This window comes from Balaenoptera acutorostrata, chromosome X (assembly GCF_949987535.1).
Source record: "Balaenoptera acutorostrata chromosome X, mBalAcu1.1, whole genome shotgun sequence".
Classification (NCBI taxonomy): Eukaryota; Metazoa; Chordata; class Mammalia; order Artiodactyla; family Balaenopteridae; genus Balaenoptera; species Balaenoptera acutorostrata.
This window is the reverse complement of record NC_080085.1, coordinates 13,676,462-13,694,137: the sequence shown is the minus strand read 5'-3', so window position 1 is coordinate 13,694,137 and position 17,676 is coordinate 13,676,462. Positions and strand designations below refer to the sequence as shown.

At 44.2% G+C, this 17,676-nt stretch overlaps 1 protein-coding gene across 10 annotated transcripts in view; it reads left to right on the top strand.

Annotated features, from left to right (window-relative positions):
• Positions 1 to 17,676, top strand: part of CTPS2 (CTP synthase 2) — a 141,304-nt gene that overhangs the window by 86,160 nt on the left and 37,468 nt on the right. For all 10 annotated transcript variants that reach the window (XR_009006645.1, XR_009006646.1, XM_057538039.1 and 7 more), the window contains one exon: positions 7,609 to 7,705. Coding sequence is in view for 8 of the 10 variants with exons in the window: in XM_057538039.1 (XP_057394022.1) it covers positions 7,609 to 7,705 (97 nt within the window). In the remaining 2 variants the exon portion in view is untranslated. The remainder of the gene's footprint in view (positions 1 to 7,608; positions 7,706 to 17,676) is intronic.

The following is a 17,676-nucleotide window of genomic DNA, read 5'->3' as shown; positions in this document are numbered from 1 at the left end:
AAAAGTTTGAGAAGGATAGGCGTTAGCTCTTCTCTAAATGTTTGATAGAATTCGCCTGTGACGCCATCTGGTCCTGGGCTTCTATTTGTTGGAAGATTTTAAATCACAGTTTCAATTTCAGTGCTTGTGACTCGTCTGTTTATATTTTCTATTTCTTCCTGGTTCAGTCTCGGAAGGTTGTGCATTTCTAAGAATTTGTCCATTTCTTCCAGGTTGTCCATTTTATTGGCATAGAGTTGCTTGTAGTAATCTCTCATGATCCTTTGTATTTCTGCAGTGTCAGTTGTTACTTCTCCTTTTTCATTTCTAATTCTATTGATTTGAGTCTTCTCCCTTTTTTTCTTGATGAGTCTGGCTAATGGTTTATCAATTTTGTTTATCATCTCAAAGAAGCAGCTTTTAGTTTTATTGATCTTTGCTATCGTTTCCTTTATTTCTTTTTCATTTATTTCTGATCTTATCTTTATGATTTCTTTCCTTCTGCTAACTTTGGGTGTTTTTGTTCTTCTTTCTCTAATTGCTTTAGGTGTAAGTTTAGGTTGCTTATTTGAAATGTTTCTTGTTTCTTGTTTCTTAAGGTAGGACTGTATTGCTATAAACTTCCCTCTTAGAACTGCTTTTGCTGCATCCCATAGGTTTTGGGTCATCGTGTTTTCATTGTCACTTGTTTCTAGGCATTTTTTGATTTCCTCTTTGATTTCTTCAGTGATCTCTTGGTTATTAAGTAGTGTATTGTTTAGCCTCCATGTGTTTGTATTTTTTACAGATTTTATCCTGTAATTGATAACTAGTCTCATAGCGTTGTGGTCGGAAAAGATACTTGATATGACTTCAATTTTCTTAAATTTACCAAAGCTTGATTTGTGACCCAAGATATGATCTATCCTGGAGAATGTTCCATGAGTACTTGAGAAGAAAGTATATTCTGTTGTTTTTGGATGGAATGTCCTATAAATATCAATTAAGTCCATCTTGTTTAATGTATCATTTAAAGCTTGTGTTGCCATATTTATTTTCATTTTGGATGATCTGTCCATTGGTGAAAGTGGCGTGTTAAAGTTCCCTACTATGATTGTGTTACTGTCGCTTTCCCCTTTTATGGCTGTTAGTATTTGCCTTATGTATTGAGGTGCTCCTATGTTGGGTGCATAAATATTTACAATTGTTATATCTTCTTCTGGGATTGATCCCTTGATCATTATGTAGTGTCCTTCTTTGTCTCTTGTAATAGTCTTTATTTTAAAGTCTATTTTGTCTGATATGAGAATTGCTACTCCAGCTTTCTTTTGACTTCCATTTGCATGGAATATCTTTTTCCATCCCCTCACTTTCAGTCTGTATGTGTCCCTAGGTCTGAAGTGGGTCTCTTGTAGACAGCATATATACAGGCCTTGTTTTTGTATCCATTCAGCCAGTCTGTGTCTTTTGGTTGGAGCATTTAATCCATTTACATTTAAGGTAATTATTGATATGTATGTTCCTATTACCATTTTCTTAATTGTTTGGGGTTTGTTATTGTAGGTCTTTTCCTTCTCTTGTATTTCCTGGCTGTAGAAGTTCCTTTAGCATTTGTTGTAAAGCTGGTTTGGTGGTGCTGAATTTTCTCAGCTTTTGCTTGTCTGTAGAGGTTTTAATTTCTCTCTCGAATCTGAATGAGATCCTTGCTGGGTAGAGTAATCTTGGTTGTAGGTTTTTCCCTTTCATCACTTTAAATATGTCCTGCCCCTCCCTTCTGGCTTGCACAGTTTCTGCTGAAAGATAAGCTGTTAACCTTATGGGGATTCCCTTGTATGTTATTTGTTGTTTTTCCCTTGCTGCTTTTAATATTTTTTCTTTGTATTTAATTTTTGATAGTTTGATTAATATGTGTCTTGGCATGTTTCTCCTTGGATTTATCCTGTATGGAACTCGCTGAGCTTCCTGGACTTGATTAACTCCTTCCTTTCCCATATTAGGGAAGTTTTCAACTATAATCTCTTCAAATATTTTCTCAGTCCCTTTCTTTTTCTCTTCTTCTTCTGGGACCCCTATAATTCGAATGTTGGTGCGTTTAATGTTGTCCCACAGATCTCTTAGACTGTTCTCAATTATTTTCATTCTTTTTTCTTTCTTCTGCTCTGCAGTAGTTACTTCCACTATTTTATCTTCCAGGTCACTTATCCGTTCTTCTGCCTCAGTTATTCTGCTATTGATTCCTTCTAGAGAATTTTTAATTTCATTTATTGTGTTGTTCATCATTGTTTGTTTGCTCTTTAGCTTTTCTAGGTCCTTGTTAAACGTTTCTTGTATTTTATCCATTCTGTTTGCAAGATTTTGGATCATCTTTACTATCATTACTCTGAATTATTTTTCAGGTAGACTGCCTATTTCCTCTTCATTTGTTAGGTCTGGTGGGTTTTTACCTTGCTCCTTCATCTGCTGTGTGTTTCTCTGTCTTCTCATTTTGCTTAACTTACTGTGTTTGGGGTCTCATTTTCGCAGGATGCAGGTTCGTCGTTCCCATTGTTTTTGGTGTCTGCCCCCAGTGGCTAAGGTTGGTTCAGTGGGTTGTGTAGGCTTCCTGGTGGAGGGGACTGGTGCCTGTGTTCTGGTGGGTGAGGCTGGATCTTGTCCTTCTGGTGGGCAGGTCCACGTCTGGTGGTGTGTTTTGGGGTGCCTGTGACCTTAGTATGATTTTGGGCAGCCTCTCTGCTAGTGGGTGGGGTTGTGTTCCTGTCTTGCTAGTTGTTTGGCATGGGGCGTCCAGCACTGTAGCTTGCTGGTCATTGAGTGGAGCTGGGTCTTGGTGTTGAGACGGAGATCTCTGGGAGATTTTTGCCATTTGATATTACGTGGAGCTGGGAGGTCTCTCGTGGACCAATGTCCTGAACTTGGCTCTCCCACCTCAGAGGCACAGGCCTGACACCCGGCCGGAACACCAAGATCCTGTCATCCACATGGCTCAGAATAAAAGGGAGAAAAAAAGAAAGAAAGAAAGAAAAAAATAAGTAAAATAAAATAAAATAAAGTTATTAAAATAAAAAATAATTATTAAAAATAAAAAAATTGAAAAGTAATAAAAAAAAGAAAGAAAGAAAGAAGAGAGCAACCAAACCAAAAAACAAATCACCAATGATAAGAAGCCCTAAAAACTATGCTAAAAAAAAGCAAAAACAAAAAAACAGGCAGAGAGAACCCTAGGACAAATGGTAAAAGCAAAGCTATACAGACAAAATTACACACAGAAGCATACACATACACACTCACAAAAAGAGAAAAAGGAAAAAAAATATATATGGTTGCTCCCAAAGTCCACCTCCTCAATTTTGGGATGATTTGTTGTCTATTCAGGTATTCCACAGATGCAGGTACATCAAGTTGACTGTGGAGATTTAATCCGCTGCTCCTGAGGCTGCTGGGAGAGATTTCCCTTTCTCTTCTTTGTTCGCAGAGCTCCTGGGCTTCAGCTTTGGATTTGGCCCCGCCTCTCCGTGTAGGTCGCCTGAGGGCATCTGTTCTTTGCTCAGACAGGACGGGGTTAAAGGAGCAGCTGCTTCGGGGGCTCTGGCTCACTCAGGCCGGGGGGAGGGAGGGGTATGGATGTGGGGCGAGCCTGCGGCAGCAGAGGCCGGCATGACGTTGCACCAGCCTGGGGCGCGCTGTGTGTTCTCCCAGGGGAGTTGTCCCTGGATCACGGGACCCTGGCAGTGGCGGGCTGCACAGGCTCCCGGGGGGGAGGTGTGGATAGTGACCTGTGCTTGTTCACAGGCTTCTTGGTGGCTGCAGCAGCAGCCTTAGCGTCTCATGCCCGTCTCTGGTGTCCACGCTGATAGACGCAGCTCACACCCGTCTCTGGAGCTCGTTTAGGCAGTGCTCTGAATCCCCTTTCCTTGCGCACCCAGAAACAATGGTCTCTTGCCCCTTAGGCAGCTCCAGACTTTTCCCTAGACTCCCTCCCGGCTAGCCATGGCGCACTAGCCCCTTTCAGGCTGTGTTCACGCAGCCAACCCCAGTCCTCTCCCTGGGATCGTACCGAAGCCCGAGCCTCAGCTCCCAGCCCCCGCCCATCCTGGCGGGTGAGCAGACAAGCCATTCGGGCTGGTGAGTGCTGGTCGGCACCGATCCTCTTTGCGGGAATCTCTCCGCTTTGCCCTCCGCACCCCTGTTGCTGCACTCTCCTCCGTGGCTCCGAAGCTTCCCCCAGCCACCTGCCGTTTCTGCCAGTGAAGGGGCTTCCTAGTGTGTGGAAACCTTTCCTCCTTCACGGCTCCCTCCCACTGGTGCAGGTCCCGTCCCTATTCTTTTGTGTCTGTTTTTTCTTTTTTCTTTTGCCCTACCCAGGTACGTGGGGAGTTTCTTGCCTGTTGGGAGGTCTGAGGTCTTCTGCCAGCGTTCAGTAGGTGTTCTGTAGGTGTTGTTCCACATGTAGATGTATCTCTGATGTATTTGTGGGGAGGAAGGTGATCTCCACGTCTTACTCTTCTGCCATCTTGAAGGTCTTCCTGGCCTGGACGTTCTTCCACTGAGTGTGTGATGTGCATCCCTGGATGAAGCCCCCTGTCAGTTCTTGCTCTGCTTTTCTCCTTTCACTGCTGTTCAGGGCATCATTCAGAGTTGGAAAGCTACTTCCATCTGCTCCCCCATCTTTTGTCTAACGTTTTCTTTGCCTCTCCAGTGGTTTCTATGGGGGCGTATTTTAATCGGAGGGTCACCGTGGCAGTTACACCTTGGGATTTCTTTCTGTGCTATCATATCAGGAGAAGGTCTTATTTATTGCTTTTGAAAACAGCAGGGATAATTTGAACTAATACCCTAGTGGAAGGCCTACACAATATATTTCACTATTTGGGCCTTCAATTTGTATTTTCATTAAAGTAATACTGTGTTCAACAATTCCCCCCCCCCCAAAAAGCCAACATTTCCAAAAGGCCTACAATGAAAAAATTCAGTAATCCTCACCTCCTGTCTACCAAACTCAACTCTTATAGCTGTTTCTCCTGATATTTACCTTCATGTTTCTAAATAATGTTCTCATATTGCTCTTTCAGGAATTTCCAGACTTCCCTCTATGTTGGAGGATTATTTAAGATCCTTAGGCAGCCCTGTGCCCACTGCATTTAGCTTTTGGAAATATTTCTTTTGGAAATATTTTCTGGCCTTATGTTTGTCAGATTCAACCCAAGTAAGCAGTAAGGGAGGATTCCTGTTCTTAGTTGGGTCATTTGACTCCATTCTCAGTGGTTTATACCAGAACATTCCTTGAATTCCAAACATGCCAATAACTGAACAAACTACATTAAAAGACTCTTCCTGAGTGGAAAAACCCAGTGTAGGAAGTAAGGCTGACTTGAAGCATCACAATACACTTATAAGAAGAAACCAGGGGAGTTTATTGCTGTGGTCTTCCTAAAGGGTTCAGGTTATCTTCAACTGAAGCGGAAATTGAAGCTGTGAATCAACCTAGGACTTCTTATGAGTCTGTGGCAGGTAGTGTAGTCTTATCTGTCCTTTCCTAGAAAATACCCAAGGGGCTGAAAGCTAAGCAGCTCAGCTTTCTGAACTGGAAGCTGATGCCCTCTCCTCACCTCACTCCTGTAATACTTAATCTAGCCGTAATTAGCCGACCCAAGAAGATAGGAAAGACATGCCAAGGCCAAGAGCACTTCAGAACCGAGCACTCCATCTGCCAAGGGGTGTAGTCAAGTTTTTTCTCCACCCCTTCCCCTCAGTGACTCTTAGAGTGTACCAGGGCCACAGGGTTCAAATGGCTCAGAAAGTTCTTCTGGAGCACTGATAAGATCATACAAGTTCTTGGAAAATTCCAGTTGTCAAGGATTCCTGTAGAGCAACATGTGGCAGTTAGGGTATAGAAAAAACAAAGAAAGAAAGGTTTTATGAGAGGAAACTTGAGCAATTCCATTAGAACAGGTTAACTCACCCAACTGTAGTCTGTTCTAACAACTTAAAGATGAAATAAAACCATGAGATTGTAGTGAACAGAATTGTGAAAATAGACCATTGACTAACAAGAACAGGCTTTTCATAAAAATCACATGTCTGCATTTCTGTGAATTAATCCTAAGATAAATCTGAAATTATTTGGTCTGAGTTCATTCAATCATCCATGCATTCATTCAGTGCATACCAGATGCCAGTTCCATGCGTGCTAGGGGCTGGGAATGCGATGGTAAAAGCAAAAAGTGCCCCAGCTCTTAGCGATTCACAGTCTAGTGCACAAAGCACTCTACACACAAACGGAGGGGAGCACGGTGACGGGGAGCGTGTTGATAGAGGACCCCGACTAGGCTATGGCGCCTGGTTATATCAGCTCCCGGGGAAGCTCACATTGGATAGTTGAGCTAAGATCTTAAGGTTAAGGATGCATTAATTTAGGAAAAGAGGGTAGGGGAGTGGGAGATGTTCAAAATCTCCATGGTGGGAGGAAGGAAGATGCACTTGAGGAACTGAAGGAGGGCTCAGTGACCAGAGCTCAGGGTAGGAGGGGAAAGTCACGGGAAGTGAGGCTGAAGGGCTAGGTTGGGCCAGTACCAGGCAGTCAAGGATTTCAAGCAGGAGAAACACCACGACCACTCTGCCTGCAGTGCGCAGGGTTGGGGGGACATGTGAATGTGGGGCGTGTCTAGTTGGTGAGCTCTGGCCGCAGTCTGGGTGAGGGGCTGTGGTTTGGGTGGTGGTGGGAGCTGTGGATGGATGCAGGAAGTCTGGAGCTGGTAAGTGGATAGGACTTGACACATTGGAGATGAGGGAGAGGGAGAGATCCAGGGTGGCACTTAGGTTTCTACCTGTGGAATGTGGTAGAATGGATTATATACATATATATATATTTTTTAATTTTTTTTATAAGAGTAACCCTTCTAGGGGGCTTCCCTGGTGGTCCAGTGGTTAAAGACTCCGTGCTTCCACTGCAGGGGGCACAGGTTCTATTCCTGGTTGGGGAACTAAGATCCTGCATGCCACATGGCACGGCCAAAAAAAAAAAAAGGAATCCTTCTAAATGATTTTCTGCAAATAAGTACAGTCGGCTCTCCGTATCCATGGGTTCGGCATCCGCAGATACCAATAGCTGACTGTATTATGCCATTTTACATAAGGGATTGGAGCATCCAAGGATTTTGTTATCCACAGGGGTCCTGGAACCCGTCCCCCTGGACACCGAGGGATGACTGTACTTTTGGTATCCTTTTCCAAAATGGACAGATTTGCTTATGGAAAATCTTTAGGGAGTGGAGTGGGCGGTGGGAGAGGGTTGTTATTATAAGGGACGTGAAGACCAAAGCGGAAGGTCCCAGAAGGTCAGAGCTTGAAGTGTGAACATTGCCTGGAACTGACAGTTTGAGTAATGACAGGAGGGAGGTTATAAAGATGCTCCTGATAAATTTTTTACCTGTGATTTGAATGAAAGATGAGAAGCAGAGACGAAAAGGCAGCATACTGTGAGGAGTGTATAAAAGCGTGACCGTGTTTGAATAGGAAAATTGGAAGGAACGGTCGGATTTTATTGTTTAAGGGACATCCTTACCCAGTGAGCATCCCCTAAAACTAAAACTTGAAATGTGGGAAATAATGTTTTTACAAGATGGCAAAACCGGACTTGTTTTGTTTTCTAAGGTGATTGATATGCCGGAACACAACCCTGGCAATTTGGGAGGAACGATGAGGCTGGGAATAAGAAGAACTGTTTTCAAAACTGAAAATTCAATATTAAGTAAGTTTCTCAAATCATTTGTTTTATAACATGGCAGGTATCATTTGCATGGCTGTGCCTGGCCACAGCCCTCCTGGAGCTCTCGCGTCCCGTCCCTCTCGCCCCTTCCCTGCCTCTGCACTCGCTGGTCCTCCTGCTTCCCCATTCCTCTCCCTGAAAAGGTTGGTAGAACACACATGGATGCCCCTTCTCATTTGCCCTCCACCACACCCTGGCCAGTGGGCTGCTTTGTGCTTTACCGATGCTCTTGGGGATGACCCTGCACCAGGACAGCCCTGATCCCAGCTCAGTTCTTTCCAATCCACTCTTTTCTCCACTGCATTGAAACCGGCTCCCTGTTTAACTGTTTCATGTCTGACTGCTTTGAGCCACTAATTTTTGAACTTCTTGAGAAGGGGGGCAGTTATGTCTCAGAAGTCTATTTCTCTGTTCCCCGAGTAGCTCCAGCATGGGGTAAGGAAAATATGATGTGCTTCACTGTCTGATATTTGCTGATCTTCTACTCCCGATAAGGTTATTCTAATTTCTGTGGAACTTTTTTCCATAGATTAACATATGATATGAGAATAACTTTAATGTAACCCCAAAGCCCTTAATTCAATTTGATAAATATATCTCAGTGCCTGCTCTGCGCCATATGCACTGTGCTCGATTCTGGAGATACAGCAGTGGCCAGGACAGATGCCAGCGCTGCTCACCTTCCCCCCTCCGCCCCCCACCCCGCCCGTCCCCAGGCCGGATGCAGAGGAGGGAACCCAGGTATCTTGGGCGTCCAGCATCGTTCCTGTGAAGCTATAAGAATACCTTAGAAAAATGCCTTCTTCACTCAAAGAAGAATAAGACTAGAAATATGAGGTTCTCCTTTAAGGCTGATAAACAGCTTCTAAGGAATATAAAGCTTCCTAGCAAGAAGGAAATTTAAAAAGGAAAAGTTTTAAAGTGCACATATTTCCCTACTCTCTCTGGGTCAGAAGCCAGTGTTCTTTAAGTGACTTTTTCTTTAAGACTATAAGAATTTTTTCTCTTTGTGGGTATTAGCAGCAATTCTTTGGCTTTCAGATGTTTCTAAATACTTTGAAACTTTGTTCAAATAGTGGTCTAAGAGGCAAAAATGGTTAGTGAGAAATTTCATCTTTTAAAATTGTATCTACTGTAAAAGATTCAGATATAATCGTACTAAGCTTTTTAAAAAGAGCTTTGTATTCAATATATTTAAAATTTTTACCTGTCTTGATGGAAATAAGACTGATTTAGGATTTGTTTTTCTTTACAGTAGACATAAAAGTAGCATTGATGATTTTTATGAATCTTAAACATAACACCAAAGTTTGTTGCTTGATTAATATCTTTTGCCTGCCTTGAAAAAAATTTTAAACAGCTCTATTAAGATGTAATTTACATACCATACAATTCATCTGTTAAAAGTGTACAACTCACAGAGTTATGCAACCATCACCACAGTCAAGTTTTGAACATTTTTATCACCTCAAAAAGAAACCCTGGGGCTTCCCTGGTGGCGCAGTGGTTGAGAATCTGCCTGCCAATGCAGGGGACACGGGTTCGAGCCCGGGTCCGGGATGATCCCACATGCCGCGGAGCAACTAAGCCCGTGCGCCGCGGCTGCTGAGCCTGTGCTCTAGAGCCCGTGTGCCACAACTGCTGTGGCCTGCGTGCCCGGAGCCCGTGCTCCGCAACGGGTGAGGCCGCCGCGGTGGGGGGCCTGTGCACCGCAGCAAAGAGTGGCCCCCCCCTCGCTGCAACTAGAGAGAGCCCGCGTGCAGCAACGAGGACCCAATGCAGCCAAAAATAAATAAATAAAAAAAAAAAAAAAAAAAGAAACCCTGTTCCTTTTAGCTATCACCACCACCCCCTCCAGCCCCAAGCCCATTACCTTATCTATAGTTTTGCCTATTCTGAATATTTCATATAGATAGAATGGTATGATCTCTGGCATTTGTGTTTGGCTTCTTTCATTTAGCATAATGTTTAAACGTATGTGTACATTATAGCATGTGCCAGTACTCCATTCCTTTTTTTTCTAAACTTTTTCTTTTTAAGTTTTCATGGTCTTTTCTAAACTTTATTAACCTTAGTTGGTTTTTTTTTTGCCACACCACGTGACATGTGGGATCTTAGTTTCCCGACCGGGGATTGAACCCCGGGCCCCCTGCAGTGGAAGTGTGGAGTCTTAACCACGGGTCCACCAGGGAAGTCCCTATCATTCTTAGTTTTTATATAGTCTTTTATAGTAGCAAACTTTTTCATGTATTTAGTCTTCATGTCTATTATTTGGACATATATTTAATTGAGTTAAGGAACCATAATATACTGATTCATTTCCAGCTGTTAAGCATTTCAGGTTGTTTCTGTCATTTTGTTAGAAAAATGCTGATGTGAACATTTTGACCCAGTGTTCTTTTGTTCTTTTGATTGTTTCTTTAGGATAGATTTTGAGGAGTCAGACTATTATGTCAAAGGGTATGAACACTTTTATAACTGATAATTCTGCTGGATTGTTTGAAAGAAAATGTGAACCAGTTCATAATGATGTTAACTGTACTGTCGTGTCCTTGCTTTCTCTAGTCTTTTTGCTAATATTTTTATTACTTTTCTTCTTGCTCTATTAACAAGAACAAAAAGGGCCTTGTATTATTGTACTTTAATTTGCACTTCATTTCTACAAAGTGGAAATTTCCCCTTTCCAGATGTTGATTTACTTGTTTGTATACCACCCATGTCTGAAGTCTCCACCAGCACTTAATATGAGAAGAGAGAGCTATACCAGCCCAGAGTCTCTTACCTAGATGGTCTAAAGCAAGGGTTGGTAAGCTTTTTCTGTAAAGGGCCAGATAGTAAATATTTTCAATTTTGGAGCCATATGGTCTTTGATGCAACTACTCAACTCTGTGTTGTAGTGTGAAAGCAGCCATAGGCAAATATGCAAGTGAATGAGCATGGTTGTGTTCCAATGAACCTTTATTTATGGACACTGAAATGTGAATTTCATGTAATTTTCATGCATCATGAAACATTATTTTTCTTTTGTTTTTTTTTAACCATCTGAAAATGTAAAAACCATTCTTAGTTCGAGAGCTGAACAAAGACAGGGGAATCCTGTTCTGCCTCGGGGTTGCCACGGCTTACAGAACCCCTGTCTAAACAAAAGAAGCACAGGCTGAACGAAGCAAGAGGCCAAGGCCACAAGGCTGCTACCCTCCTGGGGATCGTTCAAGGACATCTCCCCACTTGTCCACTTGCCTGCCTAAATACCCTATTTAGTGACAGAATAAGGCCAAGACAGCTTTCAGAAGCCATTTGGTCCAGCCTTTGTACTGTTCACCTGAGCAAGCGGAGGGCCCACAGGTGGAACAGCTCGCCACGGGTGGGTGGAGGACAGGCCTCGGCTGCGCTTCTCACATTGTTTTTGGTCTTCTACTGGAACACGTGGCCCTGGCTCCACAGCCCACCGTTACGATCACTGTCCAAAACGTGACTCTTTAAGCACACATTTCAGGATTGTGAAACTTGTCAAACACTTCAGATGTGTATATTTTATTGCATGTAAATTATACCTCAGTTTAAAAACCACACACATTTTATCTGGGAATGTAGATGGTAGGACTTGTCTACTTATAGTGATACCATTACTTGGTTGATTAACCCATTAGATAGATGACTTTTGAAAAGCAGGGGGATATGGTACAAAGCAGTTAAGTCTTTTTTTTTTTTTTAAACATCTTTATTGGAGTATAATTGCTTTACAATGTTGTGTTAGTTTCTGCTTTATAACAAAGTGAATCAGCTATACGTATACATATATCCCCATATCTCCTCCCTCTTGCGTCTCCCTCCCTCCCACCCGCCCTATCCCACCCCTCTAGGTGGTCACAAAGCACCAAGCTGATCTCCCTGTGCTATGCGGCTGCTTCCCACTAGCTATCTATTTTACATTAGCAGTTAAGTCTTAAATGGGGTGCTTTGAAGAGTGAGAAATCTAGATTGAGGTGTGGCTAGAGATGGATGGGGTCAGGCTCAGGTGAGAGGGGAGCCAGGGAGAGCACCGAGGAACTTTGGTATGAGAGGGTTTTAAGACTTCAGAAACTTTATTGTTTTGCTTGTGGCTCTCAACTGAGTGTGAGAGCTGGGAACATAGTGAAGTACAAAGCAATACAGTCAAGGTTCAGAGCTCATTCGGGGACAGCTGACAGCTTGTTGGATAGTGTATCCAAAATATTATAGGTCCCTGGCTTAATTTTTTTGGTCAGGTCCCAGGTATGTTGCTAAGACATCCAGGAAAAGAAGCCTGTTTTGTCTGTGCCAAGTGTGGTCTTTAAACCCAACTGCCACCCAGCAGCAGGAACACATTATTGGGACCATTCAGGTAGCGTGTTTGAATACTGCAGAGTCTGGTGTGGGTGTGCGCTGGTAGGAACGCTAGAGTAAACCCAGTTGAAAGCAGTCCCAAACTGTGTATGCGATCCGCGTGACTCTGCCCTCCAAACCAGCACCCTTGCCTTTAGAATCAGAGGAATGCACAGGGTTGGAAGTCGGGAGGGTGCGGAGGAGGCACTCGGGGAAGCAGAGGAGGGAGAGGGCCAGCCCCTGAGCACAGTGGGGCTGCGCTGTGGGGTTGTTAAAGGCGAGTGGATGTTGTTTTGCCCTCCAGGGGTGTCTGGTCCAGTGGCGGATGCAGCATGACGTATTGGAAGGAATTAGGAGCCCCCTGCTGTGCAGTGCGCACAGCTGGAGACCAGGTCCTGGTGATTTCCCATCAGAGTTCTGACATGACCCTCATCCTCAGGGCAGACGACATGGGGACAATGAGTTGATGCTGGCAGACGTCAGCTGGCAGAGGAGGCTGGGAAGAGCTCCTCAGGGTGACGCCAGCTGCTAGTGAGTGTGGCAGAGTCTAGGCTGCAGGAGGCCAGCGAAGCTGTCTGGACGCAGCAGGTGAAAATTGAATAGTTCAGGAAAAGACTTAATTCCTTTTGGGGACCTTGTCTGCATTTCCTCATAATAAGGAGAAGGACTTGACTGAAAGGCTTGGTTCTGCTTTGCTGTAAGAGAAAGAGGTTTTTGTTTTGAGAGAACAGAGGCAAGAGGCCAATTAGGAAGGTATTGAGTGAGCCCCTGTATTAAGAATCTGGGTAAAATTCATGGCATTGGAAATGCAGAGTGGTTTAATCTCAAATTTGAAAGAACTGAAAGACAGGCGGATAAGGGGAAGAAATTTTCAGGCTAGAAAAACTGCTTTTGCTTTCTTATCTCTTATCCAGGCGTTGATAGACAAAAACAGCTTCTAGTTCCTTGTGTGATTAGATTGTTAGGAAGTTTGAGGAAAAAATCACGCCACACAAAAAACCTTGGCTGGGTTAATGAGGTGATTTATAAAACAGTTTGAAAGAGATCACCAGGGAGCTAAGGACCCAGAAAGTCCGTGCCATGGTAACATGTTGCGCTGAGATAGGAGTTTGAAAGGAGCGTGGTGGGCCTCGGGAGAGGAGTGGGCCAGCCTCCCCGCCTCCCCATGGACAGCCCACAGTGGGGGTCCCTCTCTCCCTGGCTGCTTCTTGCCTTTTGCTGGGGCTTTCCCAGCAAAGTGTATTCGTGGATATGGGGGCTCACAGGTCTGGGATATAGCTCCTTTAATTGTAAGGTGTTAAAGCATTTATGTCCCCCTTACTGGACCAGCTCTGTCCTGAGCACTTCACCTGTGGGAACTCGGGAAGTGGTTACAACCCAGCCCCTGGAGTCACACCGCCCCATCCCCAGCTCTCAGTCGCTGGCTGTGTAGCTGCTCACCCTCAGTTCTGCATCTAGAAAATGGACATCAGAAGAGCTGCTACCTTGTGGGGGCCTTGTGAGGGCTAAATCAGCTATGCACGCGGGTCCTTAGAACAGCGCCTGGCACAGGAAAGCACTATTCCAGTGCGATGCTAGGATCGTGAATGGGGAGGGTTTATTGTATTGACCTGTGATTCTCTCAGAGCTCGGGGTAAACTTCAGTTAGTGGCCTGTGTTAAGAATGGGCTCTCACGGGGCCAGTGGGTGGGGAGGAGAGGTGAGCCGAGGGGTGGGGGGCAGGCAGCCCCTTTGTCTTGCAGGTTCTCTCAAGCCCCTCCGTTCTGGTTTCCTGGCTCCCCAACCTGCTAATATGGTCTAGCAGAAGAATGCAGAAAATCTAAGAAAAGAGTTTAAAAAAATACGATGAGAATACTAAAAGGGGGGGTGGGTGGGAATAAAAGGAGATACAAGCAATGGAAAAGCATGTGACCCTGCAGTGTAGAGTTAAAGGGAAGGACTAGCATTTTTAAACTAGAAAGTTAGCATTTTCATAATAGAAAATTGAGATAAAAGCAGAGCATGAAAAATAAAATTAGGGTAAGGGGAGGAGTTTAGATACTTAAAAGAAATGAGATGTTTTCTAAAAATTAAAGGAATGATCTGCTAAAATCCAGAAGTAAAAAATGGAGAAGGAGAAAGATACCGGACCGTGCACTTTCCAAGTATCGGTCACTAGGACACGATGGGCATCTTTTCAGTTATGCCTGTCAACACCCCTGGCAGCCAGCCGCATTTTGCACGCGAGAACCGTGTTGCAGCATGGTGAAGTCACTTGTTAGAAAGTCACTGAGGTGATTTCAGAGCCTGAACTCCTGACCACCTCACTCTGCCAAATGGCTGGACCTTAATCAAAGAGGGGACAGAAACCCCCAAACAGCCCCCAGAGCTGAGCCTCCTCGCACTGAAAGCCCCAAGACAGGCTTCCGCAGGTTTCAGGAGTGTCTTGTGGAGGAGAACAGGGAGTGAAGAGCCCACCCCAGCTTCTGAAAGCCAGTTGAAATCGGGTGCTTGGCTTGAGGAAGGACACTGAATCAACCTTGGACTGAGCAGCTGGGCCAGTAGGCCCCGGTTGGGAATGTGAACAAGTTACACGGCCAAGTGTGAGAAATGCCATGGCTTAAGCTCAACAGTCAATGGCAGTTACAGTAGGCCTCAGAGTTAGAGAGGCCATAGGGAATGGTGGGGCCTGGGGCAAATTGACAAGCACTTGACCCATCAAAGGAGTGACTGCTACAACTGATAGTTGCTTGAAGGACTGTGGATTCACTGTTGCCAGTCTTCTAAATTTTTAAGAGAATCTGGAAATACAGAGTTTTATGAGAAATCTTCTGATTTTTAAATGTTGGCAACTTATTTAAAAATTAAAAACTGTGTGTCTGCCGACACTATGCAAGCCAAATACACCAAAAATCTGCACTCTGGGCAGCCTCTTGGGATCTCTAGACAAACACCAGCAAATCCTTGCACATACAAAGAGAGCTCTAGCTCCTGTAATACCTAATTAGTACAGGGCAAGGTTCTGGGCAGTCTTAAAAGTGAGTCAAATTAAGACACTGGTACAGCAGTTAAAAGATAATTGTGCAAAAGCACAGCAGGTCTTCTGAGAGAGAGGTAATGAAGCCCATCAGGTAGTGATTTTAGCTTTATTGCACACTACGGGTGATTTCTTCTGGCCCCCTGGAAATAGGAAATGTGGAGGCCGGGTGAAAGGTAAGGATTGGGAGGTGTAGAATGGGAGCATACGGCTGACAGCTTCCTGGGGAGTGAAGGTGGGAGAGGAAGGGAGGGTGTAAGCTTGGGCAGCTGTCCCCAGTAGAGGCCGCAGATCAGGGAGGCGGGGCAAGGGGAGTCCAGAGAGGAGCAGAGGTTACAGATGGGGGATGGGGGCTTTACTCCGGTCCTCACTGAGGACAGATCTGCTGGGTTTTAGAGAGCAGTTCAGTAAAATGACAGGAATGAAAGCTGGGTTGCAAAGGGTGGGGATGGGGGTGTTGGATAAAAAGGGAGTCAGAGGAAGAGGGAGTGGTGGGAGCAAGAATGGGGCTGTTTACCTTTTATTTTTTAAAATTTTAGTTGTAAAATACACATAACATAAAATTTATGATCTTAACCATTTCTATGTGTACAATTCAGAAGTGTTAAGTATATTCACATTGTTGTGCAGCTGATCTCCAGAACTTTTTCATCTTGCAAAACTAAGGCATCTTACCCATTAAACGACAGCTCCTGATTCCTCTTGCCCCCAGCCCCTGGAAACCACCATTCTGCTTTCTCTCTCCAAGAATTTGATGACTCTGGGTGCCTCATATATGTGGAGTCATGTAGCATTTGCTTTTTCTGGCTGACTTATTTCATTTAGCATAAAGTTCTTAAGGTTCATCCATATGGTAGCATGTGTCAGGGTTTCCTTCCTTTTTAAGGCTGCATAATATTCCATTGCATGTATATACCATTTTTGTTTATCCATTCACCTGTCCATGGACATTTGGGTTGTTTCCACCTTTAGCTTGTATAGCTTTTTGTGGGGGAAACTTTTGCTCTGAAAAGGAAAGAGAAAGGTGCAGGTTCAGACGCTAGGATTATTAACAGGAGGGTGGGGATTGGCAGGACCGTTAGTGGGTTAAATATATATTATATATGAGACAGAATCTACCCAGTAGCGAATTAGAGAAGGAGAAGGTGTAATTCGGCAGGGTTTTTGTTTCTGATGATGCTATTATATGCATTGTTGGTGTCTTGCTGCCTACACTGAGAGTATTTTGTAGGTCCTAAGACCTTATCAGGTGTCTTTCTCTAAAGCTTTGCTGCTACTTGCTTCTTAAGTGAACATTAAGCTTATGTGCAGTTAATCTCTGTTGCATTTTATTTTGTCTCCAAAAAGACTAGGACAGGAAGGAAGACCATGTCACTTTGTCATTGTTGAGGATGTCCCCCTGTGCCTAGGCTTACCACGTGGCATGTGTGCTCAATAAATCCGTCCAGAGAAGCGCTCCTAACAACATGGCATATCTACCCCTTAGTCTTTTCAGTCCGCACCTGGATACACTCTGCGTCCAGCAGCATCCAGCATCTCGCTTGTCATTGATTGTCCCCCCTACAGCACGTTCAGTGACACTGTGGCTCAGTGGTTACTGACGAGGAAGGCACAGAGAGTCACTCGGTGCTTTGTAAAAACCCACGTGCCTGGGCACTCTCCTGAGAGCATGGAAATCAGAATTCCTGGTGCCAGGGCAGCCCTGCAGTGAGAATTCTTAGTTTTTGATTTTTTTTTAAAAATAAATTTATTTATGTATTTATTTATTTTTGGCTGTGTTGGGTCTTCGTTTCTGTGCGAGGGCTTTCTCTAGTTGCGGCAAGCGGGGGCCACTCTTCATTGCGGTGCGCGGGCCTTTCACTGTCGCGGCCTCTCTTGTTGCGGGGCACAGGCTCCAGACGTGCAGGCTCAGTAGTTGTGGCTCACGGGCCTAGTTGCTCCGCGGCATGTGGGATCTTCCGAGACCAGGGCTCGAACCCGTGTCCCCTGCATTGGCAGGCAGATTCTCAACCACTGCGCCACCAGGGAAGCCCCTTAGTTTTTGATTTTAAGGTGTTTTCACCTGCTAACATTCTGAGCTGATTCTCAACATATAGTTTTAATGGAAATTTAAATTTTTTTCTTTTTTCATGGATATGGCAATGGATTAATTTCATGAATTCATTCTTGATAGATTTGTCAGTGATTAAGAAAGATTTTGAGTGCACAAAACAGCATTTCCAAAGTTCTGAAAACATGTTTCATCGTGTACCATGTACCCCCCCCCACCCCATATATATGCTTCATTCATTAAACAAATATGTATCGAGTACCTGCTTATGTGCTAGACACTGGTCTCAAGAATTGAGGGGATGGGTCCCTATCTTGTCTATTATCTTGTAGAACTTATGTTCTAGCTTCCATTATTTCTGTTTGGATTTCATAGTCTAGAGATAACTATACCAATCACATGGTTTACTTACTGTTTTAAGTGTTTCACATGTTTTGATTTATTCAGTCCTCACAACGCTATGAAATAGAGACTGTCATCACCCCCATTTTACAGATGAGGAAGCTGAGGCAGAGAGGTACAGTAATTTGCCGAAGCCACACA